Source organism: Arabidopsis lyrata (genome assembly GCF_000004255.2).
Source record: "Arabidopsis lyrata subsp. lyrata unplaced genomic scaffold ARALYscaffold_2, whole genome shotgun sequence".
NCBI lineage: Eukaryota > Viridiplantae > Streptophyta > Magnoliopsida > Brassicales > Brassicaceae > Arabidopsis > Arabidopsis lyrata.
In genome coordinates, this window is record NW_003302554.1 from 2,896,565 (window position 1) to 2,924,223 (window position 27,659).

Here is a 27,659-nt window from a genome sequence, read left to right on the forward strand (position 1 = left end):
GCAAGATAGGTTAGTGATAATAAATCTTCCCTAATGTCTTTGCAATCAATCATAAGTTGACACTACACTCTTAGATGCTTAACCTTGATCAAATGATGAATTCGATAAAGGAGAATATTCACTAAATCTCCACAATTTCTATTTCTTTTTATCTTCACACCAAGTCAGCTTCCTTCTTTGGCACATCACACCATCCCCTAATTCCCAACAACCAACTGTTCCAAAATCTGCATCTACAGTGTGATCTTTCCTCTCTTCTGTTGGGATTCTTCTTTGTACTCTCTCCAGTTCCGCAACAATTTCTTTGACGAAATCTGCCTCTGAGCTGGGAAAGGGAATGGCAAAAACCAACTAGTTAAACACAATAGCTAAGAGTCAATTCTACAAGGGAAAAAAGAATTCCGCTGGGAATTAGCACTACTTGATTAGGAAAAATAATAATCAAAAAGCAATGTTATGCGTGCTAATTCTATATTTTTAGCCTACTTAGCCTATGGATGATAATCAAGAATAAAAATAAACATCATCACATGCGATGTCACATTAAGACCAAAATCCAGATTAATTAAACAGCTCTAAATCAAGAAACACATATCATGGCAGGAGACAAAATGTTTATTTTGAAACTAAAGTTGTTCCAAGAAAACATGGTAGGTATCATTTGGACTTGCCATTTTTTATAATAGCAAGGATTTATCAGCTAATAATATAATTTTTGTTAGTATCTTTTATATTGAACGGGTAAATTACTACTTATGCGATGCAAGAATATATTAACATCTATCGAATTGAATTTGACAAAAAGAAATGGTCATATTGAGATATAGCATGTTCAAGGCAAGTAAAAACCACATCTCTCACTATATATTTCAATAATGCTTTTAGTTTCAAGAATGGATTCTTATGTATTGGTCCAATCTTGGTTTTCGTTTTGGTTTGAATCAGAATAATTAAGAACAGTTTTGGTTTGAAAATGAAGAGCTTTTTTTGTTCGGTGGCACACATCAACTATATTGTTGATTGATAATGTGTTGGGATTGGTATGAAGATTAACCTATCCCGATTAATGCTTGGTGAGATTTGAAGAAAATTCAATTGTCAATACTAAATGGCAAATGCATCAAGTGTGCAGATGTCACAGCATGAAGCATTATGGTAGATGGTTGTTCGCAGAGATCAGATTCACCTAAATGTATCTATTAATTAATTGTTTTCTTATATGATGCCGCTCTGATCATATCTTATATAATAATATTTGAAGTTGACAAAAAAAGTCAATCAAAATCAATATGATTTTTTGAGATAAAATAGTGAGAAGGAAAAAATGTCATTGACTCACTAAAGATGAGAATCTCAAGGTATACCTATATATAATTAAATTAAATTTTGACTTTTACAAAGGTCCATATAACTTGACTAACTGACTATTAATTGGGTTCTTAGTAACTTTTAATTTAAATTTCGCACCAAATAAGATTTAAAATTTAAGAAGAACATAAATCAAAACTAAAAAAATAAACTCTTAAACCATAAAAAAAAAAAAGACCATTTTCCTAATTTTCTAAATTTATGAATGAAGCTCTATTTTTCTAATATTTCTTTTGCAAATATCACGGAATAATTTCAGTCGAAACTTTTATGCACCTTGAGCGTAGTGTCCGTGTTATATGCTTTTCTTTCTTGACTCACAAGTCACGAAAAAAAAAATTGTAAATGTTTTGACATTTCGACATATATGTACGTACTCTTAGATAAAAAGAAAGATCATGTAGAGTATACCTCTTGCCACATAACGTCAAGCCCATCTTGTTAGAGAAAAACTCCAAAGCTTCCTTCCACTTCTTGATTTCCTCACCACTAGAAGTCTTTGCCAACTTCCAAAAGTTGCTACCAAATTTTCCCTCTTGATGTCTCACATCATTTACCTTCACCTTGTAGAAAATTGGAACCACATTTAATTTGCCCTTCCTTGCAAGTTTCTTCATCTTTGCCAGTTCGTTCAAGCACCATCGGGACTGCGCATATCTTTCGGAAAAGATTGCTAGTGCAATCTGCGACTCCTTGATCCTTTTGAAAAGGTGCTTAAGGTCTTTTCCCTTCTGTTCGTCTTTGTCAATGAAGAAATTTATTCCGTGTAGTTTAAAAGCGGCAACAAGGTGGCTGAGGAAGCTATAGCGAATTTCCTCTCCTCGGAAGTTGATAAAAACTTGGTCCTGAAACCTTGGAGGCTGCATGAAGCGAGAGATGGTCACCATCGGGATCTTCTTAACACTCTTTGTCATGTTGTAAGACTGACTTTATATAGATGGCAAGAGAGAAAACTTGAAACCCTATTTTTTTGTAAGTTGTTTGATTGGTTAGACTAGAACTTATAGGGTATGTAGTAGGAAAAACCGATTATGATTTGCAAGTTTATTTGAGGCTACCTAGCTAGTATATTGGCCTCTTATATTTATAGGCTTGGTGTGCTTCTAGATCAGATTAATTGAAATTAAATCACCAAAAAAATCTAGCTAGTAGATAAAATTGTTGATTATTTTAACTAGAAAATCCACGGTCGTTGGATACTATACGAATAGTGTAGCGCACTATTATGTATACGTTTAACGATTAGTAAAAATAAGAATGGCTGTTAGGAAGACGGAAAGGTACGTACAAGATGATTTGAAAACCTACAAAGAATTGGTATTCTATGACTGAAAAATGAGAATAAAAAAGATGCTAATCAAATGACATATATTTTCCTAAAACGTTTATTTAGTTATAATGAACGAGGCAAACTTCGTTTTTTTAGTAATAAAACTTGTTGATACTGAAATTGAATTAGAATTTTATAATCTGCACATGACAAAATCAATACGTTTCAAACTGAGCCGAGTCAGCTTAATAAAGTCGAGCATGTTTAGGCATTTTGGTCCGTTTGATAATGACTCCCTTTTAGACTAAGTTATTAAGCTCTCCCTATTCACCACGTCTCATAAGTCATAACGAAGGGACAAAAAAAAGTAATATAATAGAGGATGACATAAAACCTAATCAAAACCGGATCCAAAAGATTTCTTGACTTGAAGAAATGTTCTAATCTAATATTCCATATTGATTTTTTCTATGATACTGCGGATATTCTAATGGTTTACTTACAAATCAAATGATTAACCAACCTCTTACATTTTGCAGGTGGGGCGACATTGAATTCCCTATGCCATTTGGAAGAGTGATGAGTTCAACATAGAGCTTTATCCACGGTCTAGATGAGAAAGTATCATTACCAATCTGTGTAGAACTTGGCACTTCGGGAAACACCAGTTTCTCTAAAATCCCTTGTTATTCAAAAAGTTTAGCAATCATTGATTATCTAATTCTTTTAAAATCTAATGTTAGTGGGATATGGATTCTGTACATTTTACTCATAAAACAAAATATCATGGCAATGAGATTATTAAAAAAAAAAAAAAAACACCCATCCACACACAAACTCAATGAACATACGTATTAAGTTTTTTTATATAACAAAAATCAATGTGCAATATGATTCATAATCCCTTATATATTAATTGAGAAACATTTTTAAAAAATAACCTTACCCTCATGTGTGATTAACGAAAATGTCATGCTGACGTGTCGTTCTCACAAAGCTTCTCAATCCATTTAATTAAAGACCCAACATTTATTAGGATATTTACAGATTTTGCCATTAGTTTTAGTTATGTTTATTTTTCTAATTAATTTATGCTTTTTATTTAGCTCAATTAATTAAAACGAAAATACAATTAAAATATGTAATGAAGAGATACAAATCTATACAAAATGGAGTACCTAATATTTTGTGTATCTATTAATATAACAAGATATATATCATGAATCATGATAAACACAAAACATTAATACATAAATAAAAAATTTCACTAATCTTGATAATTATTAATACACTATTGTTTATCTAATAATATAAAATTCGAACACCTTCAATATAATTAATACATTAAAATATATTTAATAATCGTTTTGTCCAGCACATAGTGCGGGTTATTATCTAGTACACGATTACACATCATGTGATAATTAATTTTATGGTCAAGCAAAATATAGATAAAAATTTGCAAATTCCAATAAAAGTTAATTTACAATATTCTCACACATTAAAGTTGAAATCTATAATATTTTAAAATTGAAAATTCAAATAAAATTTATTTCACAATAATTTTTATTTTACAATTCTTCTCACACATTAACATAGTTCAAAGGTAAAATCTATAATATTTGGAAATTTTATAGAAAAACATATCTTATTGATTGTATGAAGAAAAATTTGGAAGAAAATGTTAATACAAATCATAACAATCAATGATAATCTAAAAGTATTTAAAAAATAATCAATGATAATTAAGTTTTGTAAATCCAAAAAAACTTTAAAGTTTTCCCTTCTCTTTTTTTTTGTTCAACAAGTTTCCCTTCTCTCTCTAAACATATCTTTTTTTTTTGTTTCTCATCCGATTTAGGTTTTTTGAATTTTGAATCTGACTGAGCTCTGCGATTTTTGTGATAATGGTGTTCCCTTCATCTGAAGAAGACCTCTTACACGAGGAAACTGTACTACGAAACCCTAAAACCCTAAAGCCATGGTGGAGATATTTGATTTCGAAATCTAAGGCTCCTTTCAAGGATCGATTCGTCATCTATGAGAGAGCCATCAAAGCTCTTCCCGGTAGCTACAAGCTTTGGTACGCGTATCTCCGGGAACGTCTCGATTTCGTTAGTGATTTGTGTGTTACCGATCCACCGTACGAGATCTTGAACAATACTTTTGAAAGAGCTCTGGTTACGATGCATAACATGCCTAGGATCTGGCTCTTCTATCTTCAAACCCTAATTTCGCAGAGATTGATTACTAGGACTCGTAAAACTTTCGATCGGGCTCTCTCTGCTCTTCCCGTTAGACAACATGGTAGAATTTGGGAATCTTATCTCGAATTTGTGACTCAGGAAGGTGTTCCTGTGGAGACTTCGATTAGAGTTTATAGAAGGTATCTTAGCTATGATCCAAGTCACATTGAGAATTTTATTGAGTTTCTGTTGAAGTCGGGTCGTTGGCAAGAGTCCGCAGAGTATTTGGCCTCTGTGTTGAATGACCAGTTTCAATTTCAGTCTAGTAAAGGCAAGAGCATTTATAGCCTGTGGATGGATCTGCTTGAGGTTGTTGTTAACCATGCTAATGAGGTTTCTGGTCTTGATGTGGAGGCTATTATCAGGGGAGGCATTGCAAAGTTTACGGATGAAGTAGGGATGCTCTGGACTTACCTTGCGGATTACTACATTAGAAAGAATATGTTCGAGAAGGCCCGTGATATCTATGAGGAGGGGATGGTGAAGGTGGTCACAGTTAGGGACTTTAGTGTTATTTTTGATGCTTATTCAAGGTTTGAGGAAAGTTGTGTTGCCAAAAGGTTGGAAGAAGTTGAAGAAGGTGGTGAAGAATATGAATCCGAGGTAGAGGATGAGGAAGATGTCCGTGTCAATACTTCTCTGTCCTTAGAAGAGATGCAGAGTAAAATCCTGGGTGGGTATTGGTTGAATGATGGTAACGATGTTGATCTGCGATTGGCTCGCTGGGAGGAACTGCTGAACAGGAGACCTGCACTTGCAAACAGTGTTCTCTTGAGGCAAAACCCACACAATGTTGAACAATGGCATCGTAGAGTCAAGTTGTTTGAGGGAGACGCAGAGAAGCAGATACTGACTTACACAGAAGCTGTGAGGACTGTGGATCCCATAAAAGCAGCTGGTAAGTCTCCTCACACGTTATGGGTTGCTTTTGCCAAGTTGTATGAAACCCACAACGATTTGGTCAATGCAAGAGTGGTTCTTGACAAGGCAGTCCAAGTAAACTACAAAACCGTGGATCATTTGGCCTGCATGTGGTGTGAGTGGGCCGAGATGGAGCTGAGACACAAGAATTTCAAAGGAGCTTTAGAGCTAATGAGGCGGGCTACGGCTGCACCCTCGGTAGAAGTCAGAAACAGAGTTGCTGATGTTGGGAACGAACCAGAACCAGTCCAGTTAAAGTTGTATAAGTCCCCGAGGCTGTGGTCACTCTACGTTGATCTGGAGGAAAGTGTAGGGACACTGGAATCCACGAGATCAGCGTACGAGAGGATACTGGAATTAAGAATAGCCACACCTCATATTATATTGAACTACGCTCAGCTTCTTGAGGAAAACAACTACTTTGAAGAGGCGTTCAAGGTGTATGAAAGAGGTGTGAAGATGTTTAAGTATCCTCATGTGAAAGACATATGGCTGACGTATCTCACAAAGTTTGTTAAGAGATATGGGAAGACAAAGGTGGAGCGGGCGAGAGAGTTGTTTGAGAATGCTGTTTCGATGGTAAGTTCATCTGATGCTGCTCTACTGTACCTTGAGTATGCAAAATTTGAAGAAGATTATGGTCTGGCAAAGAGGGCCATAGATGTGTACAAACAAGCTACGAGAAGAGTTGCGGATGAGAAGAAGCTTGAGATGTATGAGATATACATAGCTCGTGCAGCAGAGAGGTTTGGTGCTAAAAAAACTAGGGAGATATTCCAGGAAGCTATAGAATCATCTGGGCTTGCAGAGAATGATGTGAAGATGATGTGCATCAAATTTGCAGAGCTGGAGAAAAGCATGGGAGAAGTCGATCGAGCTCGTGCAGTCTACAAGTATGCCTCACAGTTTGCAGACCCTCAAGTGTGGCAGAAATGGCATGACTTGGAAATTGAACATGGCAACGAAGATACCTACAGAGAAATGCTTCGCATTAAGCGAACTGTTTCTTGCTGCGTTCTGTCTCCTCCAGCTCCGGTTAACAAATCTCAGTCTCTATCAGACACTCTTATATCCCAGTTCATCACTCCGGTTAAGAAAGCGAGGTCTCTATCTGATACTCTTTCTCTAATCACCCCTCCACTTAAGAAAGCGCGGATCATGTAAGAGTGTTTCAAGTGGAGATTGTTGTTTCACTTTCAATTGATTTGGTTTCAATTTGAAACTTTCAACAATGGAATCTCAGATCTTCCCATCAAAGATGTATGCTCGTGTCGAGCTGCATTTTGTAAGTTGTACTTTGATTAGTGGTGGATGAACTCCATATGCAGCTAGCTTTTCTGGGTTTTGTCTGATCACACTTTTGTTTCGAGTGACTATTGGACAAAAAGCAATCTCAAATCTTCTTATCCAAGGTGTGTCCATATTACAAGAAAGGTAATTTAAAGTACAGATGAAGTCATACTAATCCCATATTCTTTATGCTATTATGACAACAGTCAAACTTGAACGGATCTGAGTTATTACTATCTAAATCTACTATAATCTTAGTTATATTGCGATTCTAATGAAGTGCCCAAAATGTGTATAAGTACAATCAAAATAGTTGGGAGTTGAAGCATTGGTTTACAAGTTAGGTAGGTTTTATGGACGAACGATCACCACCTAGCTTTATGATGGAAGAAGAGTAACTCCAAAGGTTTTACAACTGTTTACATAACTTTTATTATTACTTACAAAACAAAAATTGAAATATAGAATTAGCATGTACTCTATGGAATCGACTCATGACATGTTTCTGTAAAATAATTGGACAAGATTTTTTTCTTTCTTAATCAAAGCTGTAATTGGACAGATTAATAGTACTTTTAAAAAATAAATAAATAAAAACAGAGGAAAAAAAATGATAATGTTTAAATATAAATAAATACGAAGCTGACTACCGAAGCTGTAGCTACCTCTTTCATCCTCTCTCAACGGTAAGATCCGCCATTTTCATGGATTCCTTCTTCTTCATCTTCCTCTGATCGGTCTCCATTTTCTGAATCCAGAGGTCTGTTTCATCTCGAATCGTAGACTACATTCGTTGAAACTCATCTGTTTGTATATGTATCTGTCTCTGTCCCTTCTCGTGTGTCATTGTGGTCTATAATGATGTTCATTGTTACCCTGAAGCTTAATTTATTTGGTCCATTCGAATTCGTTAGGGTTTCGAATCGTCATTAGTCTCGGACTGTTAGATTTTCTCTGTTTGATTGCTAATTGAATATGAATAGTTAGCGATCTGATTACCGATTTTGTGTGTTGTTCACTGAACTGGATCTGTGTAGATATATCGATTTTCTAAACCGTGTTTTTTCGTCTAGTTTCATTGTGGAATATGGCTCGCAAGAAGATCAGAGAGTATGACTCAAAGAGACTGCTGAAAGAACACTTCAAAAGGCTTTCTGGTCAAGAATTGCCTATCAGATCCGTTCAGGTTAGATCCATCTTGACTTCTTTACTAAAACTTTTGTTTTGTTCATTGGTTTCTCCGACGTGACTCAGTTGTTTGTTCTTGTTAGTTTAAGAGAGTGTGCCTCATTAATGCTGTGATTGACTGCATTGCTTCATAATTTGATGTTTGCTTTTCTGAAATTGAATAGGTTTTTTACTTGTTCTATTGTGTTAACGCTTGATTTATCTGTATGTGTTTTAGATTAACCAAGAGACTGATCTGAATGAGCTAGTAGAGAAGGAACCTTGGCTCTCATCTGAGAAGCTTGTGGTGAAACCTGATATGTTGTTCGGAAAGCGTGGCAAAAGTGGTTTGGTTGCCCTGAAATTAGATTTCGCTGATGTTGCAACTTTCGTGAAAGAACGGTTAGGCAAAGAGGTAACTTTTTTGTTGAATGACTTGAGACCATTTTTTCTTTTCTTAGAGTTTTAGTTGTTTTCTTCCCTCTACTTAGAGTTTTAGCTTTGTCTATCTATTATCTACAGGTAGAGATGAGTGGATGCAAAGGACCCATAACAACGTTTATTGTTGAACCATTTGTCCCACACAATGAGGAGTTCTATCTTAATATTGTCTCTGATAGACTTGGCTGCAGCATTAGCTTTTCGGAGTGTGGAGGAATTGACATCGAGGAGAACTGGGACAAGGTATTTTCGATGCTTTTTCATTGATATCCTAGTGTCAAATTCTCACCCTAAAGCTCAAAATTGAGTTCACTTTCTATAGGTCAAGACCATAACTATACCGACGGGTGCTTCCCTGACACCTGAGATATGTGCACCTCTTGTTGCAACACTTCCTCTAGAGGTAATATTAAGCTGAATATCAATGACAACTGAAATTTTGCATATGAAACAAACTACTTGCAATTTCGACTTACTAATTTTCCACGTACAGATCAAAGGGGAACTTGAAGATTTTATTCAAGTCATTTTTACTTTATTCGAAGGTATATGCCAAAAGTTCACTAATTCTGCATACTTATCTAAAGCAGATTCAAAATGAAGAAATCTGAACAAAAAACTGAAGCTTTTTTTATTCTCTTCTTCTTTCTTGGACACTAGATCTTGATTTCACTTTCTTGGAGATGAATCCTTTCACATTGGTTGATGGAAAGCCTTATCCTCTAGATATGAGGGGTGAGCTTGATGACACCGCTGCTTTCAAAAACTTTAAGAAGTAAGTTTTGGCTCTTCCACTTTTTTTATCTGTTCCAAGTCAAGAGCTTCAACAAGGCATGATAAGCCTTCCTGTTGCTGTATTCAGGCGATATGATTAACCTCTTACATTTTGCAGGTGGGGCGACATTGAATTCCCTATGCCATTTGGAAGAGTGATGAGTTCAACAGAAAGCTTCATCCACGGTCTAGATGAGAAGGTATCATTACCAATCTTAGTAGAATTTGGCTCTTTAGGAAACACCCGTTTCTCTAAGACTTATGACCCTTTTGTATATGCAGACAAGTGCGTCTTTGAAGTTCACTGTTCTGAATCCCAAGGGAAGGATTTGGACTATGGTAGCTGGGGGAGGTGCAAGTGTCATCTATGCCGATACCGTATGTTTTTATATGAAAAATCTGTATCTTCTTAATCAACACTGAGAATCTCATGCATTTTTCTCCTTGCAAGCCTTAGCCTCTAAACAGTGTGCTAATGTTATATCCAGGTTGGAGATCTCGGGTATGCATCTGAGCTTGGAAATTATGCTGAATACAGTGGAGCACCCAAAGAAGACGAGGTTTTGCAGTATGCGAGAGTTGTCATCGATGTATAATGCTTTTTTGTTTCTCCTTCCACATTAAAACATATGAACCAACCCATCATAATGGCTCTTCTGACTATAGACTACTGCGATGTTTCCCAATTCTTCAGTGTGCTACAGCGAATCCGGATGGAAAAAGTAGAGCTCTGGTAATCGGAGGAGGAATTGCTAACTTCACCGATGTTGCTGCTACCTTCAATGGCATAATCCGAGCTCTCAAGGAAAAGGTAAGCAAGAAGAGAGTAGAGTCATCCACAAGCCTTTTATTGCCCTCGACTATAAGTATAAATGAGCTTTCCTTTAACCTTTTACAGGAAGCAAAGCTGAAAGCAGCAAGGATGCATATATTTGTGAGGAGAGGAGGACCAAACTACCAAAAGGGACTTGCTAAAATGAGATCACTCGGAGATGAAATCGGTGTCCCCATCGAGGTATATGCAACACAATAAATAAACACAACACATTCCTGCTTAACCCGTTTCTAAATGTTTTTACATGTCTGTTTGATTTCAAGGTGTATGGTCCTGAAGCAACAATGACAGGTATTTGCAAGGAGGCAATCCAGTACATCACTGCGGCTGCATAAGCCTTTACAATCTTATCACTTACTTTCAAAATACTCTTAGCGTTTCTCGAGTTTGGGACCTGTGTTTGAATTATGTTTCACCTCTAAATGTTTCTTACTATTCATAAATAATAAACAAGTATCTTCTTTTTTACAAAGTATTTTCTCTTTTGATTCTCTTTATCTTCTTGACTTAGAAAAAGAGAAAGGTCCATCTTTCACTTTGATAGGAGTGTGAAGTCTACAAAGAGTGAACTGGGGGCCACTCGGCTCCAGTCTATACCCTTTTTTATTCTAAATCTTTCTAGAACTTTTTCTGAATTTTTAAATCCTAGATTGTTTGTCTTCGCTTGCGTCACAATCCTGTAGCGACTATTATAACAAAAAAAAAAAACACAAACGCAAGAGAACTATTTTTTTTTGACATCTTTGGATCGACAAGTCCCGATCCATAGCCAATCCAAAAATGGTGTTTTTGGAGTTGCTAGACTACGCGGGGTAACGCGATTTAGTGGAATCGAACTCCGGTGGAGAAGGCGGAGTCAAGTGGACTTAACCACTTGACTAAACGCAAGAGAACTAGTTTGTACGCTGCAATTTGACAAAGTATTTGGATTTTGTTTTCAAGCAACCATTTATTTACTAACCAATAGAGTATTTGAATCCGATTTCTGTGTTATGTTTTCATTTGTAGTAAAGAATCTAAAAATTATATTAATGATGATTTTTTCCAAAAAAAATCAAAATCCAAAAATTTAAAAATGAAAAACCCAAAACTACAACCATTGAAGGCTTAGATAAGGGACTTTCAATTTTGTTCAATTTCTCTTGTTATCCATGCCAAATGCCACCAACTAACCAAATATAAAAATACCAATTTTTACCCAATATTTTTTTTTTTTGAAATTTTGTTTTCCAAAAAATCTAGGGAATCCAGTTTTTGTGTTTTTTTTTCACTAATAATTTGGTTTTCATTGATGAAATTCAAGTTGAAATATAAGGAGCCGATGAGGGATACAACCATTCCAGAGACATAGCCAGCGAATACATGAAAACTTTCAGAGACATAGATCAAACTAAGGTGAACAAAAGAAAACAAGACAAAATAATACACTCATTCGATTATTTCCTGGACTCATATTCTAAAGACACAAAATTAGACATACAAAAACCTAAATCTTTGATAAATAAAACAGATTTGAGATTAGAAAAACACGCAAATTAAAGGGATGAAAATATATACAAGACTCTTCTTACCGCAAACTAGAACCGGATGAAAATGTTGTGATTCAATGATATGAGAAAACTAGGAAAACATGTGATGATATTCAGAAATGAAAACAAATTTCAGTTGATGAGCATAATCAAATGAGTGAGAACATTAAATGGCCATAAGAAACTATATTCAACAAACAAACGGTATGGATGAAAACCTCCAGATGAAAGAATTGTCAAAGTAACTACGATAAGTGAGATGAAAGAATTGTCAAAAGTCTAGGATAAGAGTTACTGAGAAGTGGATTATACCATAATTGGATTATAAGAAAACAGATTTGTTTATCTATTATCTAGCAACTCCAAAAATGCTACTAGAAAATAATGAACTGTTTGCTGCATTTTGTAAGTTGTTTGTTTAACAATGTATGGTGGATGAACTCCTTTTATACAAGAAATATTATAGTAAAGCACAGATGAATTCATACGTACATATTCATGCTCTTATGTTGACAATGGTCAAAGTCAGAACCCTCTTCCCGGTGGAGAAGCTTTCTGAGAGAAAACATTAGTGACGAATCAAATTGCTTAGATCAGTTTATGTGGAATCTAACATGAAGGCCTCATTCAGATACCCGTTCTGGTTCAGTTCGTATTTTCGGGTTTAGGCCTCTAGCCTTATTCAGGTATTTAATATGTTTGGGTCGGGTTTGGATAGGTTATTTTTCACCCCGAAGTAACCACAACCATTGAGAAAAAAAGAAACCAAGTTGTGTTATAAGATCCATATTCCATAATCCATACAATCGTGCAGTCAACAAGAAATAAAGAACATAAGTCCATGAAGCTAATAAAAGAGAGATTTAAGTCCATGAAGTTCACGGTGAGAATCAATTAGGATTAGGAGAAATACTTGATAGAGGTTTTTGGAGTTCTTAGAAGGAGGAGAAGAAAAGCTTTGAAGATTTAGAGGATCCATGGTTAGAATTAGTGATTTTAAGGGTTTTCAATTGGAGAAAATCGATAGAAAGTGGGGGAACCTCAACCGTTTGTAAAATTAGTTATAAGTAGTATATAACTTATACATATGTATGTAGGTTTGGGCATTCGGGTTTGGTTCGGGTCTAGATCTTTAGGATCCATTCAGATATTTTATACAGTCGGAGTGTTTGGGTTTAGTTCGAGTTATTTTGATTCGGTTTCGGATATCCAAAAATCTTAACAAATTGGTTAGATTTGAATTTTTAAATTTTTTTTTTGATAAATATAACTATAGGTTTCAGTTATTTTGGAAATTTTAGTTATTTTGATCTAAAAATAATTGACATTTTTGGAATTATAATTATTAATTACTCGGAAAACCTGGTAAAAAAACTCAAACTATATTAAAGTATCCAAATTAACCGAAAATCATATATATGAAAGTTAGCCAACTCTTTCCATATGAGTGTCACATCATCACTCCAGCAACTACCACATGTCCACTAAATAATTAATGTAAGTTCTACATTTATTATTATTATTACAACCTTTATATAATGGAGATAACTCCCTAATTATATATATAAATTTTATTGACACTTCATTAAGATTCCAATTATTTTAATCTTACCTTAATTAGAAAAAGTCCATTTACACTCTAAATATCCAATCAAAATATGCCATATCATTTCTTTATTTTTTAAAATAATTTCTTAAAACAATTTATTATTAACATGTAGATGATGATATAAAGCAAGAGAAATTTTTTAATTATATCTGCAAATAAAATCAAATTATTATTATTAAGGATGATGATATGGATGCAGAAAACCAAACCTTTATATATACCAGATCTAGTTGACTTTGAATGCATCAAATATATGATTTATTACCTAAATGTGTTTATCTTATTTAGGTTATAAATTAAGGATATATATGTTTTTTTACTCTCAAAATGGGCATTTAATTATTTTGGCCAAATATAAAATTATTGCCTATTAATTTAGTATGATAAAGTTTTTTAATGTTGTATGTATATATAAACAGTGTTGATAAGAAAATATTCAGTACGAGATAAACAACAAAAATTCAGAAAACAAATATAGACAATCATTTACCAAATTTTTGCATCATGAAATCTGTTACTTTCTTTGTGGTTTCTTGTGTTCTCATGTTTTTCGTGATGCATTATGCTAAAGGTGAGATATATATACATATATTTTCAGTTGGTTATACTTTCTTAATATGGTTGTGAAAAAACTTGTAATTTTTTGCATTATCAATTTCTTTTTATCTAAGGCCTTTAATCCACCATCTAATATTTTTGTGGTTGATATAAAATAGTGGAGGCAGCAGAGCGTGCGCCTGTACTTGTTGAATTCATTCCGGGGTATCCATGTGATGTTGATATTTTTCGGTCGGCTGGACAATGCAGAATCGAAATTCGAGATGATTACTATCCTCATTGCGATTGTAGAGATGCAGTAGGTGGACATCAGTGTACATGTGTGCATTGATAATTTCTCTTTATATGATTTACTGAATCTTCAGAACTAATATATATATATATTTAATAAAAATTAATTAATCTGTGTTGTGGGTAATCTAACAATTAATTCCTCTTTTCCTTTCTACACATCCCACACACACATGTGGAGAGCAATGTGTTAATTTACAAAACCAATCCATTTTTCAGCAAAATTTGAGTTTGGTTTTCTTCTTTCTCTATCAACATAGCCTCTTTTGTTTCACGGTGATGCAAGTCTCATCTTTTCTTCGTGTTTTGGCTTCTTGATTTCTGTCACTCGTTTCTAGAAATTTCTTCGTGTTGAATCTGTTTCTCTCCTCCGAGATATCTGAACAAAATTACGAAGATACAAAACGACTCAGAATTCTTCTTCCATATCCGATTTGATGAGAAGAAATACGACGACGATGAAGTAAAAGATCAGCCATACGTGGCCAGCAAAACGGAAGAATCTAAATGATTAAAAAATTAAAGAGGAGAAAAATAACCTAGAAATCTAAAATGGGGCAGTGCGAGATATTTGATTTCTAACTAACTTGATGAACAAATGTGGAAGCAGATTTATATGAGTATCATAATTTTTTTTGAAGAGAGATCGTGGCGAGGAAGATAGATCATGGACTCGTGGGATGGGTGAGACACGATGCCACAATTATTTTGTTTTTCTTTTTGTCCACAATTGATTTACTTATTTTGTTTAATTTTGATTAAAATTATATTATTTTAAAAATTACTTGTGGCAAAATCTAATTTGTGAAGTGACTTGTGTTTTATAATATAAAAGAGAATTTCAAAGTTAAAACTTCAAAGTATTGGCTAGAATTTCACGTCAACTATAACTTATCTTATGAAAATTCGCAGATAAACCTAGAATGGTAAAAGATAATTTTAAAGTATATAAAGAGAGCTCTTAAAAGGCGATCGATTTGATTTGCCGAACGTATTGTCAAATTCTGGAAACAATCAAGGACGATTTGTTCACTTGCCCAAATACCGTAACCACATAGCGTTTCTCAACCTATCAGACTTTTTTTTTTTGTCATCTAGAATTTTATTATTGATCTTGTAATGGAACCAAGGTGAAATACAAAGCCCAAAAGAGGGAAACTAAAGCCGGCGGACAACATGAAAGTCCCCGGAGACAAAGCCGGCGGAAGACGAGATTTCCCCGAAAACTAGGCCCTAACGAAGGGAAACTAAACATAGAAAAGCAAAAGATTTCAAACCACAAACGCAAGAGGTCGAAACCAAAAACTAAGAAAAAAGCCGAAGGCATAAACCTTAAAAGAAACAATAGACCCAAGAAAACAAGTAACCCAAAACTTCTGAAGCACTTGCGATTGAGACTTACCAAGGATGCCCGCGGCCAACCCGAAAATAACATCTACCTCCTCCTATCACGATGAGAGCTGATCTCTCGAAACCAAGAACCAAGACTTCATAACCCGGCAAGCGAGACAAAAGAGTTAAGGGAACCTCGAGCACACTTCCGAATACGACTGCTGACGACTGCTGCGTCCACTAGCGTCTAACTAGAAACCTTCAAAAGGCGATCCTATCACATCAGATCAGGAAAGCAAAGACAAGGAGAAAGGCCCAACCACTCGAAAACCGAGCCAGCTAACAACCGCAACGAACAACATCAGGGAGAAGAAAGAACTGAAAACTTAGAGGTCTATTGATCCAACCAAACAAAACTGAACTTCTTCTTAGCAAGGAGACAAACCCAAAGTGATTCATAGGTTGAGATGAGGAGACCGGAAACGGAAAGAAGAGCAAAGGCTGGACTGAACCTGGCTAAAGCCTAGACACCACTCAACATAAACGGCTTGGAGACAGTAAGCACAAAAGCGACAATGAATAAGGAACAGATCCAGTAAAGCAATGGCATAATTCACAGAGCAGCACCGTAGATCCTACAGATCCGGAACCAAACGTTTCGCTAAAACATATACCCAAAAAACGCCGCTACAACCGTAACAGCAAGACCCCAGAATACACTCGCAACAAACTAGAAAAATCACCAAACGCAGGACGAAATCAATGCAAACAAACCAAAATAAACAAAGACAAAGAGAAAACTGACCACCAGCAGCCAAAAACCGGAGAAGCTTAGCCACCACCCAAAAACCACCGGAGAGAAACCCCACAACGAAGAGACCTCCACTACCGAGACACAAAACCTCCGCCACCACTAACAGATCCGAGAACCATGCCTCTCCTTAAACATCACCTCGAAACCCGACGCTATCTCCTCCACAAGAACCGATTTCCTTCTCGAAAAATCATGATTTGAGAAGAGACCAAAATCGAAGGCCATGCCACAACAAGGAGAAGAAACCACCAATCCAAAACACCACTCACCCCTTCCACCGGCTAAAAGCTCCGCCGAAATCGAACCACAGCAACCAAGAACTCAACTTGCCTTTACGAACCTCTAAATACAAACCCAACGAAACGAAAAAGAGAACAAAAACGAAACTAAAACAGAGCAGAGGGAGGCCAGATCCGTTGCTATGGAAGCCAACGCGATCTAGCCTCGGATCTAAAATTTTTTTCTCGGCGGCGGCTGAATGTCGAGAGGAACGCAGAGAGATATTTTCTTGCTCAACCTATCAGACTATGTGCAATGAAGGTGTTGAAAATGAAAAAAAACTGACGTGGATTCAACTCAGTTGAAAGTATTCAACATATGTTGAAACCAAAAATATGGGACCAAAAATGACACATGTTCTTTTTTATTGGATATTGAAAATTTCAATCTCACCCTAACTATTTAACATCAATTATTATATATTAAACTAATTTATTTATTTATATTTTTTATATCAAAATTCATCATATTTTTTTCTCTATAAATAGATACTTGTTTCATTTGATTTGGAATTGAAAAATAAAAGTTTATTTCACTATAATTCTATTTATTAAATAAACCATTGAAAATGTTACAAATTAAATAGATGTTGAATTATTAGGTGGAAGAGAGAAGATGAAGTGGAATGTTTAAAAATGAAAAAGGAAGGTGTTGAATAAATTTAGCATTGCATATAATCTCAGTGCTACCACCATTCACAGGAATAGTGTCGTACAATGGATGGTATTGGTATCAACAGTAATTAACATGCTATATGTGTTTTTTTTTTAAATATACTCCCTCTGTTTCATAGAGAATGTTATTTTGACACATTTCACACAAATTAAGAAAATATTAAATTATAAATATATACCCCTATTTAATAAGTGATTAATGATTTAAATTCAATGAAAAATAGCTTTAAGTTAAGGGTAAATCAGAAAATTATGTGTAAAAATCACATTGAAAATGTAGAATAACACTCTTTGTGAAACAAAAATCAAATTCTAGAATGACATTTTTCGTAAAACAGAAGGAGTAATATTTTATTCATTTCCTTTTTCGAAAAGAACACCCTTGATGCTATATGTGTTTTATATAATAGTTAATCTGCATATGCATCATAAATTCATAATGTATATTTTGTTCTATAAATAAATAAATTAAAAAAAAATTATTCCGTCTGATCTATTTATTTAGTTTGGCTATTTAATCTGTACTACTAACTCACCTGAATTATTTATCATAACATCAGTTGGCGTCAAAACGATGTTAATTGAACATGTAGACACTAGAAGTCACTCAATGATAAGATTTAACCGAATCATCATTCACCAAAAGAGCAAACTAGGAAAACATGTGAGGATATTTAGAAAATGAACACAAATTTCGGTTGATGAGCATATAATCAAATGATTGAACACATTAAATACCGATAAGAAAACTATAGTAAAAAACAAACGGTATAGATGAAAACCGTCAAATGAAAGAATTGTCAAAAGTAACTACGATAAAAATTACTGAAGTGGATTATACCATAATTGGATTATAAGAAAACAAATTTGTTTATCTTTTTATCTAGCAACTCAAAGAATGCTACTAGAAAATAAGGACATGGTAACTCTGAGTACTAAAGGAGATTATTGGCCAAAGGTCCAGAACTCTAATCGATTTTTTTAAAAGAAAACGATATGGAATCGGAAGCATTTAAAGCCTTTTACAGGCGATGCAAGCAATTTGCTTAAATGGATATCGATAGTCATAAACATGTCTATTTTTAGACATGGCTATTCAAAATTTGGACCATTTTTACACTTGACCATGGTCCATTTTCTATTAACCAGGGCCCATTTTTAGTGACAGCTATGGATATTTTTCATTGAGCTGGGCCTGACTTGGTCATCCAAGGAGATTGCCAATATCTTATTTAGCCATCCCAAGTGAAATAAAATTTGTATTATTCAATATCATATATTCATATCTACTTAACATTTTCGTGTAGTTTTCTTCAAGATAACTAAGAGCAGGATTATCGGGAGTGGCTTAAGAAAATCTTAGGTGTTAATGTGATTTAATTTAAATTAGAATTGGTTATTATAACTAAGGAACGTTTCTTAGTTAAGACACATTTTCTGTCTTAAGAGGTGCCACGTGGCACGTGATTATTTGGTGTTATTTTTAATATATAAGACGTGATTATTGAGTGTTATTTTTAATATTTCTATCTCTCACTGAAATCGCGATTTGCGACAGAGAAGAAACCAAAGGTGATTTGCGAATTTCAACTTGAATCAGAGGAATATTTGATTGCATCTTTTAAATTACACGAAGATCACGTCCGGGTCGATCCGACCCGGATTTAGAATCCGACTCTTCTTCTTATCGACACTACTCACACCATCATCATCATCGCCGTCACGGCGTCAATCATCATAATCAACGTCATGATTCCGACGGCTGTGATCCCCTCCGGCGACCCACTCCCCGTCTCCGACGCTTCTGTCACCTTCTAGTTATTTTCTTTCCCCAAAGCGTAATTTTCTGAATTTGGTCCATTTTTATTAAAATCTCGCCTAATTTACCAATTCAGGAACGTAGTAGACCTATTCGTGATGTTCAAGGCACTGGTCAGTATTTGAATACGGACAGTACTGATATTGATACTCAAAGTAGCAGCTTTGTTAACCTAAATGGATCCGAGAGGCTTCCTGGAGCTGTTCTGCTCGCAAGGGCTAGACTTTTCGAGAGACTGAGAGGTGTTTCTTTGTCTAGTAACAGGTCTGTGCTTAACCCACTGAACTAATTTACAGCTTTACTTGGTTTGTGCGTTGCTTTGTTTTGTCTGATCACGGTTCTGGTTTCGAATTGCTCTTGATTCTTGTTAGAATTGGTAAAGATTTTAGCATAAAAATCAGTTTTTGTGGATTCCTTAAGGAGTTTCAACAAGAAGAAAGATTTTGTTACTTAGTGTTATTTCCTTAAAGATCTTTCTTTGGATTCTTTTCACAGTTTTGGGTGCTGAATTTGTATAGTTTCAACTTTGTTCCTTGATTCAGTCGAAGCAACAGAGTTTCATTGGGAGATGATCAAAGGGAGTCTTCATTTCATTCTATAAATGGAGATCCAATTTTTCAACTAGAAGGGCTTCAAGTGACCTATGAATGCAACAAGAAACCACAAGGTCTTACTCAAGATGCTATTAACTGTTTACACCGACAAACTTTTAGCTCAGCCGAGGTTAATACCGAGATGAAAGATTGTAGCATATGTTTAGAGAGTTTCACAAAAGGCGACATGCTTATATCCTTACCATGTACCCATAGTTTCCATTCTTCTTGCTTAAACCCTTGGCTTAGAGCTTGTGGAGATTGTCCTTATTGCCGTAGAGCCATAGCTAAGGAATAGAAACTTGTAAATAGAATCTTTGCCTAACCATAGGCCATATCCACACATATCTTCTCTTCTTCTTTTTCTTGCTATAGACATCCTCAAATCGGTCTTCGAGTTTTGTCGCCCATGAGTGCTTTTTTTGCTGTCACATGTTGTGTTTGTAACGGTTTTTGTTGTGCCATTAGGTAGTTGAAGCGTTGATATTGTATGGTGTGAATCTTTTTAGTTTTCTTCACTGTGATCCTCTTTTAATGTCTTGTTGGTTATATATGAAAGAGACTTTTTTCCTAATCCAAATCTTGATCCGACAAATTGATTATGTTTTGAGGTATGCATCAACAATAACAATTGAATAATGATTTGGTCGAGCATATATGGACAAAATATTCTAGAAATTAAGTTTAAAACATTTGTGCTTTATGTTATAAATTGTATCTCATGTATGTTTTAATTTTTTCAATTTGCAACAATTATTAAATTTTCTATAATTATAAATTTTGTTTTTATATTAATTTTTTTTTTCTAAGAACCACATGTTAAAAGCATACCATTAATCACACAAAAATCTTAACTCAAAAATACTATCTCTTAACAATCACTTTTACAAATATATTACTTAAATATTGTTAAGAGATATTTTTAAGATACTACCAATAATCATGCTCTAAGTTCTCTGGTTACTCTAACCTTTAAATTTCTCCTAAAGTTTTAAAGAAAAGTTGCGCGAAATGTGAGTTAATTTACATTCGGTTCAAAAAAAAAAAATCTACAGTAAAAGAAAGTGTAATCCTTTAAAAATGGGAAAAATGTCGTTTTATCTCCCAATTTTCAAAAAGTGGCCAATCAATACGTCAACTTCATATGTGGCCATTTAAAACATGAAATAAACGTTGACTAACGTTTGAGACATGGAAATTCGTTGACCAGGCCAAAATAGACATGCCGTTATCAGTCGTTAACGGAACTTCTAACGCCCGTTATCACCCGTAACGACTCTGTTAATCAACTTTCAAATTGTGGCCATTTTAAACATCAACTTTATATGTGGCCATTTAAAACATGAACTAATCGTTGACTAACATTTGAAACATGAGAATTTGTTGACCAGGCCAAAATAGACATGTCGTCATCATTCGTTAAAAAAACCTATAACATCCGTTATCACCCGTTAACGACTCTGTTAGTATATCCAAAACGACGTCGTTTTGAAAATAATCAAGAGAAAATCAGGACAAATTTTTTGTTTAAAGCATAATCCAGGACATGGTTTGATATATAGACAATCGTAGAGGCAGTAATTGGAAGCAAACATCGTTTATATATTTGTTTTAAATCTAAAAAGGAATCATGGAAGCAAATTTGTAGACCCATCATAGGACTAAAATAGGCATGGGCGTTCGGATATTCGGGTCGGGTTCGGGTTGGGTTTTTTGGGTTTGGGTTTTTCGGGTTTAGAAAACTAAGATCCATTCGGGTATTTTAAAACTTCGGGTTCGGGTCGGGTTCGGATCGGGTATTTCGGGTTCGGATTCAGGTTTACCCAAAGTATCCAAATATTAGAAATTTTGTATCCGATCCTATGCAAAGTATTGAAAAATAATCAAAAAATCTATAAAACCCAAGTATTTTAACCCGAATCTAACCCAAAGTAGCTAAAACACCCGAAAATATCTTAACATCCGAATAATTTTGGCACTTAGGTTATTACAAGTATAAATATTACTAATATATTATAACTATGTACTTATATTTTGGGTATGTTCGGGTACTTGTTCGGGTTCGAGTTCGGGTCGGGTTCGGGTTTTCGGGTTGTCAAGTTTAGAATCCGTTCGGGTATTTTAAAACTTCGGGTTCGGGTTCGGGTCAGATTTTTCGGGTCGGGTTCGGTTCGGTTCTTCGAGTTCGGGTATTATGTCCAGGCCTAGACTAAATATAGCTTTTCTGAAATGGAGATAGAGATAATAAGACTATTCATCTTGTTTGAGCTGTTGTAGAAATAGATTTGGGGATTTAGTGTTTTCATTTGGGAAAAATCTTTTTGGACATACTAACAGTGTCGTTAACGGGTGATAACGGATGTTATAGGTTCAGTTAACGAATGATGACGACATGTCTACTTTGGCCTGGTCAACGAATTCTAATGTTTCAAATGTTAGTCAACGATTAGTTCATGTTTTGAATGGCTACATATGAAGTTGATGTTTAAAATGGCCACAATTTGAAAGTTGATTAACAGAGTCGTTACGGGTGATAACGGGCGTTAGAAGTTCCGTTAACGACTGATAACGGCATGTCTATTTTGGCCTGGTCAACGAATTTCCATGTCTCAAACGTTAGTCAACGTTTATTTCATGTTTTAAATGGCCACATATGAAGTTGACGTATTGATTGACCACTTTTTGAAAGTTGGGAGATAAAAAGACATTTTTCCTCTTTAAAAATTGTGTAGTAAAAATGATAATTCTTTTTGTAACGAAAAACTCAAAAAGGGATAAAATAATTGAAGCCCGAAAAAGCCAACAAGATAGGAGACAGGCCATGAACGTGATCTGCCCAACAAAAAGGACTTTTTTTTTGCTCTGTAACTTTTTCGAAGAAGAAAAACAAAGAGAGAGAATGAGAGATGTCCTTGTTCTTTTATCTTTCTCTACGACCCATCTCTTCAATCTAATCACATTTTTGTATATTAAAGTGTTTTCTTGAAATATCTGTCCGAAAGTAAAAAAGAAAAAGAATTCAAACTGAAATCATGAAAACATACTATTTTTTTTCCTTACAGTAACAAATTTTTTAAAAAAGCTTAACAAAAACTTAAAAAAAGTGAGAAAAACAGAGAGTCTCTTCTTTTCTTGTTATTCTGTCAGTATCTTTCTGTGTGTGTTTGTGGATTTTTTGGCATTTTCATTTTGGATTTTGCTTGTTTGGTCCCTTTCTTTTGTTGATTATTATTTTTAATTCCTTTTTTTATATTGGTGGTGTGAATGAGAAGAGTAGGCAGATGAGAGATTAGATGATTTGGTAATAGTGGTGTGGAATTAGAAGCAAACCTTTTTGAAAAAATTAAGAATGTCATAGAGATTAGTTATTCAATAATTACACTACCAAATGATTAAAATAAAAACCAAGAGCCATTAGTATCACTCAATAGCTTTTTTTGTTGCATTCTTTTTTTTCTCAGATCTCTAGAAAATTTTCTCAGACTTTCAGAGCATTTTGGTGCTTTTGTTTGCTTGGTTTCTCGGGAAAAATTCTCTTCACACTTTTATAGTTTTCTCTCTCTCTCTCTTCTCTATCTCTTGTCACTGCTCGTTTAGCACTCATTCTCTTAATGCTTCAGTCAAAAATTCTCTCTTTCTAAGCTGAGTGTCTTGCAAGTCGTCATTTTTCAATTTGGGTCATCTTCTTTTACTCCAGTCAAGAATTTGATTCGAATTGAAATCAGATAGAAAAGAGACGTTCCATTGCTGGAAAGAGATTGCTCAAAGTGTTTTTTTTTGTCTGAATAAAGACAGAGAAGAAGAAAATAGACAAAGGCTAAGGTTTTTTAAGATATGGGAGAGAGAAAAATGAGTTGGTGGGTTTCCTAAAACTTGTTTTTTCAGACCAAAGATGATTGCTTTAAGAAGGGATATGGCTATGGAAAGTGTAAGATTAGGGTTTCTGGTTTTGGTATGGTTGCTTGATGTCTCTACTGCTACACTTTCTCCTACTGGTGTAAACTATGAAGGTTAGTCTTCTTCTTGGAGAAATCTCTAATTTTAAAAAAGAAAAATGTATTTTTTTTCCCTTTGCTTAAACACATAGATTCCAGATTGGAATTTTCTCTATGAATTTTTATCATCTTTGTTTTGTCTATTTTTCTTAGTTGTTCCGAAAATTCAGCTGAATGTTTCTGTGGATTAGGTTCTTTTTTTGTTTCTTTATTGGATAATAAATATCACAGCTTTAAATGCTCACCAGACTCATATCTAAAACCTTAGCCAATACCAGCTCAACTTTTACTTCATTCTCTGTGGAACTGTCCTGCAGATACTGCATATAAGATTAGTATCAAACTGAAGTTTCGAAAAACTTTAGCTTTGGGATAAGAGAATTGATAGGAGTTTTGAGGCTTAGATTTGTTCTATCAAACTGAAGTTTCTTTCTTTTTGTTTGTCTGAAATGAGTAGTGACGGCTTTAGTGGCTGTGAAGAATGAATTGAATGATCCGTACAATGTTCTTGAGAATTGGGATGTGAATTCAGTTGATCCTTGTAGCTGGAGAATGGTTACTTGCACTGATGGCTATGTCTCTGGATTGTAAGTCTTCTCTTCTCTCTCTCTCTCTCTCTATTACACAAGACAAAAAGACCTGGTAGATCTCTGAGACTTGTCTTGTTTTCTTGATGAAACAGGGTACTTCCTAGCCAAAGCTTGTCTGGTACATTGTCTCCTAGAATCGGAAACCTCACCTATCTAGAATCTGTGTAAGTTTTTGTAGTTTTTTCTATGTTTGATTCTTGTTCTTTAGTTTTGCTTCTTGTTGAGCTTAATGTTTTGTGGTATAGGTTGTTGCAAAACAATGCAATCACTGGTCCAATTCCCGAAACGATTGGGAGGTTGGAGAAGCTTCAGACACTTGATCTTTCAAACAATTCATTCACCGGGGAGATACCAGCCTCACTTGGAGAACTCAAGAACTTGAATTACTTGTGAGTGCTCCTTTAGGGTTTCGCAATGATTCTTTTGTTGCATGTTTATAAAATTCCAATTCAATTCTCAGTGTTTTGTTGTTCCGTTTTTGTCATTTGCATTTTCAGACGGTTAAACAATAACAGTCTTTTAGGAACTTGCCCTGCGTCTCTATCCAAGATTGAGGGACTCACTCTAGTGTATGTCTCAAAACTCTGCTTTTTGTTCTGTTGTTCACAATACATTGGGAGAATAATTACGAACTTATTTGTTATTGATTCTTGATGTGCAGCGACATTTCGTATAACAATCTTAGCGGTTCACTGCCAAAAGTTTCTGCCAGAACTTTCAAGTAAGTTTTACTAGAATGATCCAAGAGCTTAACTATCCATTGAAGTGAAACAAAGATTCACCATCGTATTTGTTTTGTTTCTTGGACTGAAGGGTAATTGGTAATGCATTGATCTGTGGCCCAAAAGCTGTTTCAAACTGCTCTGCTGTCTTTCCCGAGCCTCTCACGCTTCCACAAGATGGTCCACCAGGTATTAGGCGTCTGCTTCTCGTAGCTCCCTATTCTTCTTCTGCGTCAATGTACCTTATCACTTCCATCTTTGGTTCTTTTTTGTTTTAGATGAATCAGGAACTCGTACCAATGGCCATCACGTAGCTCTTGCATTCGCTGCAAGCTTCAGTGCAGCATTTTTTGTTTTCTTTACAAGCGGAATGTTTCTTTGGTGGAGATATCGGCGTAACAAGCAAATATTTTTTGACGTTAATGGTTAGTATCTTGAAAAATTACTTGCTTGGCATCATTTTGTGCAGAGCAAAACTGACAGTGCCATCTTGATGATGAATATTCTGCAGAACAATATGATCCAGAAGTGAGTTTAGGGCATTTGAAGAGGTATACTTTCAAAGAGCTTAGATCTGCGACCAATCATTTCAACTCGAAAAACATTCTCGGAAGAGGCGGATACGGGATTGTGTACAAAGGACACTTAAGCGATGGAACTTTGGTAGCTGTCAAACGTCTCAAGGACTGTAACATTGCGGGCGGAGAAGTCCAGTTCCAGACAGAAGTAGAGACTATAAGTTTGGCTCTTCATCGAAATCTCCTCAGGCTCCGTGGTTTCTGTAGTAGCAACCAGGAGAGAATCTTAGTCTACCCTTACATGCCAAATGGGAGCGTCGCATCACGCTTGAAAGGTATTGCAGTTTCCAAAACCAAATTTGTTAATTTCTTCGTGGTCTTTTGCAAGTCTTTAATAGTTCAATTTTGCTGCAATTTTTGTTTAGACAATATCCGGGGAGAGCCAGCATTAGACTGGTCGAGAAGGAAGAAGATAGCAGTTGGGACAGCTAGAGGACTAGTATACCTACACGAGCAATGTGACCCAAAGATCATACACCGCGATGTGAAAGCAGCTAACATTTTATTGGATGAGGACTTTGAGGCAGTTGTTGGTGATTTCGGGTTAGCTAAGCTTCTAGACCATAGAGACTCTCACGTCACAACTGCGGTCCGTGGAACCGTTGGCCACATTGCTCCTGAGTACTTATCCACGGGTCAGTCGTCTGAGAAGACTGATGTCTTTGGCTTTGGTATACTTCTCCTTGAGCTCATCACTGGTCAGAAAGCACTTGATTTTGGCCGATCCGCTCACCAGAAAGGCGTCATGCTTGACTGGGTAAGTCTCTTTTCTTTGTTTCTTGTTTCACTTTCTAGAATCTTGAAGGTATTGGTCATAATTCTGGTTTGGTTTGGTTCGGTTCAGTCTTGTTTGATAGAAAACTCAACCTAAAAATTAGCCATGATTTTGGCTAAATTTTGGTTCAGTTTGGTTTTGTTTATCTTTGATTGAATTCGGTATAGTTTGAAGACTAAACCATTATTTTGTATACGGTTTGGTTCTGTTTTTGTGCTTGGTCTGGAATCGGTTTGGTTTATTGGTCTGAGAAATGAGTGTTAAAAATGGCAGGTGAAGAAGCTGCATCAAGAAGGGAAACTAAAGCAGTTAATAGACAAAGATCTAAATGACAAGTTCGATAGAGTAGAACTCGAAGAAATCGTTCAAGTTGCGCTTCTCTGCACTCAATTCAATCCTTCTCATCGACCTAAAATGTCAGAAGTTATGAAAATGCTTGAAGGTGACGGCTTAGCTGAGAGATGGGAAGCGACGCAGAACGGTACTGCAGAGCATCAGCCACCGCCATTGCCACCAGGGATGGTGAGTTCATCACCACGTGTAAGGTATTACTCCGATTATATCCAGGAATCGTCTCTTGTAGTAGAAGCCATTGAGCTCTCGGGTCCACGATGATTATGATTCACTCCTTTTTTTTCATTTTTCTTTTATTGTGTTTGTTTTTTGTTTGTCTTTTTATAATGTTGATATAGATGTGAAGTTGAGTGTAATTTTTTATGTAAAAAAATACTAAATGCGAAAGAAAATGTTGATTAGCCTGCCACATTGGTAAGAAAATTTGGAGGACAAAAAATCAAACAGATGTAAACTCAAAACAAACTGAATCGAAATTCTGACACAGTCTAAAACCGGAAATTCCGAAATTCGAGAAACACGAACCGACTAAACCGGAAAATAAAAGATTCCAAGACATTTCGGTTTAAAATGCAGACGAAAGCACCGAACATAGGAATTACGATGGTCTTTAAATAAATCAACGAGTAATGGGCCAAGTAGAGTCGTATACGTGGACACTATTCCGCTGAAACGACAGAAGCGTGCACTTGCATATTCAGACCACACATGATACCGTCAGATCACGCCCGCGGCTATAAGCAATCGCAATTAACGAGAAGAATGATGTCGGTCCAAAGTCTTCCAAAGTCTCGTGAGTCGTTCTTATGCCACGTGTCTTAGATTCATCCCGCGG

At 35.4% G+C, this 27,659-nt stretch overlaps 4 protein-coding genes, 2 long non-coding RNA genes and 1 pseudogene across 7 annotated transcripts; 5 read left to right on the forward strand and 2 right to left on the reverse strand.

Moving 5' to 3' along the window:
* Nucleotides 1–1,644: 1,644 nt before the first annotated feature.
* On the reverse strand, nt 1,645–2,583 carry LOC9322650 (vesicle-associated protein 1-4). Its single transcript, XM_021034462.1, has one exon. It carries the CDS (start codon nt 2,280–2,282, stop codon nt 1,686–1,688), a length of 597 nt encoding a protein of 198 aa, XP_020890121.1. The 5' UTR covers nt 2,283–2,583; the 3' UTR covers nt 1,645–1,685.
* Nucleotides 2,584–4,419: 1,836 nt separating this feature from the next.
* Nucleotides 4,420–7,356, forward strand: LOC9324187 (annotated as a pseudogene).
* A 352-nt stretch (nt 7,357–7,708) lies between these two features.
* LOC9322651 (ATP-citrate synthase alpha chain protein 2) lies at nt 7,709–10,795 on the forward strand. Of its 2 annotated transcripts, none has more exons than XM_021034427.1 (13): nt 7,709–7,781; nt 8,169–8,281; nt 8,501–8,677; nt 8,785–8,946; nt 9,026–9,106; nt 9,197–9,248; nt 9,364–9,478; nt 9,596–9,677; nt 9,760–9,855; nt 9,966–10,067; nt 10,172–10,288; nt 10,376–10,492; nt 10,576–10,795. In XM_021034427.1, the coding sequence occupies exons 2-13, from the start codon at nt 8,183–8,185 to the stop codon at nt 10,645–10,647; spliced, it is 1,272 nt and encodes a 423-aa protein (XP_020890086.1). In that variant the 5' UTR covers nt 7,709–7,781; nt 8,169–8,182; the 3' UTR covers nt 10,648–10,795. The 2 variants fall into 2 exon arrangements, with proteins under 2 accessions (XP_020890086.1, XP_020890085.1); XM_021034426.1 differs by having other exon boundaries at nt 7,764–7,855.
* Nucleotides 10,796–13,878: 3,083 nt separating this feature from the next.
* LOC9322652 lies at nt 13,879–14,413 on the forward strand. Its single transcript, XR_002333906.1, has 2 exons — nt 13,879–14,021; nt 14,167–14,413. It is a non-coding gene; the product is annotated as an uncharacterized LOC9322652 (long non-coding RNA).
* A 964-nt stretch (nt 14,414–15,377) lies between these two features.
* On the reverse strand, nt 15,378–16,950 carry LOC110230748. Its single transcript, XR_002333916.1, has 2 exons — nt 16,437–16,950; nt 15,378–15,890 (listed from the first exon to the last, which is right to left on the reverse strand). It is a non-coding gene; the product is annotated as an uncharacterized LOC110230748 (long non-coding RNA).
* Nucleotides 16,951–18,922: 1,972 nt separating this feature from the next.
* On the forward strand, nt 18,923–20,384 carry LOC9322653 (probable E3 ubiquitin-protein ligase RHY1A; the record flags this gene model as incomplete). The annotated part of the gene is made up of 3 exons (XM_021035068.1): nt 18,923–18,970; nt 19,294–19,481; nt 19,760–20,384. Coding segments are annotated over 3 exons (585 nt in total), but the record flags the coding sequence as incomplete, so codon positions are not given.
* Nucleotides 20,385–23,023: 2,639 nt separating this feature from the next.
* On the forward strand, nt 23,024–27,235 carry LOC9322654 (protein NSP-INTERACTING KINASE 3). Its single transcript, XM_021034403.1, has 11 exons — nt 23,024–23,820; nt 24,263–24,392; nt 24,488–24,559; nt 24,641–24,784; nt 24,893–24,964; nt 25,057–25,116; nt 25,209–25,306; nt 25,396–25,542; nt 25,629–25,970; nt 26,061–26,452; nt 26,744–27,235. Exons 1-11 carry the CDS (start codon nt 23,703–23,705, stop codon nt 27,083–27,085), a joined length of 1,917 nt encoding a protein of 638 aa, XP_020890062.1. The 5' UTR covers nt 23,024–23,702; the 3' UTR covers nt 27,086–27,235.
* The last annotated feature ends 424 nt before the right edge of the window (nt 27,236–27,659 follow it).

Coding starts and splice junctions, on each gene's coding strand:
- LOC9322654 (XM_021034403.1), top strand. CDS start 23,703: ATGATTGCTTTAAGAAGGGATATGGCTATGGAAAGTGTAAGATTAGGG. Junction 24,560..24,640: donor CTCACCTATCTAGAATCTGT/GTAAGTTTTTGT, acceptor TTTGTGGTATAG/GTTGTTGCAAAACAATGCAA. Junction 24,965..25,056: donor ATTGAGGGACTCACTCTAGT/GTATGTCTCAAA, acceptor CTTGATGTGCAG/CGACATTTCGTATAACAATC.
- LOC9322650 (XM_021034462.1), bottom strand. CDS start 2,282: ATGACAAAGAGTGTTAAGAAGATCCCGATGGTGACCATCTCTCGCTTC.
- LOC9322651 (XM_021034427.1), top strand. CDS start 8,183: ATGGCTCGCAAGAAGATCAGAGAGTATGACTCAAAGAGACTGCTGAAA. Junction 9,107..9,196: donor TTGCAACACTTCCTCTAGAG/GTAATATTAAGC, acceptor TTCCACGTACAG/ATCAAAGGGGAACTTGAAGA. Junction 10,068..10,171: donor ATGCGAGAGTTGTCATCGAT/GTATAATGCTTT, acceptor CCAATTCTTCAG/TGTGCTACAGCGAATCCGGA.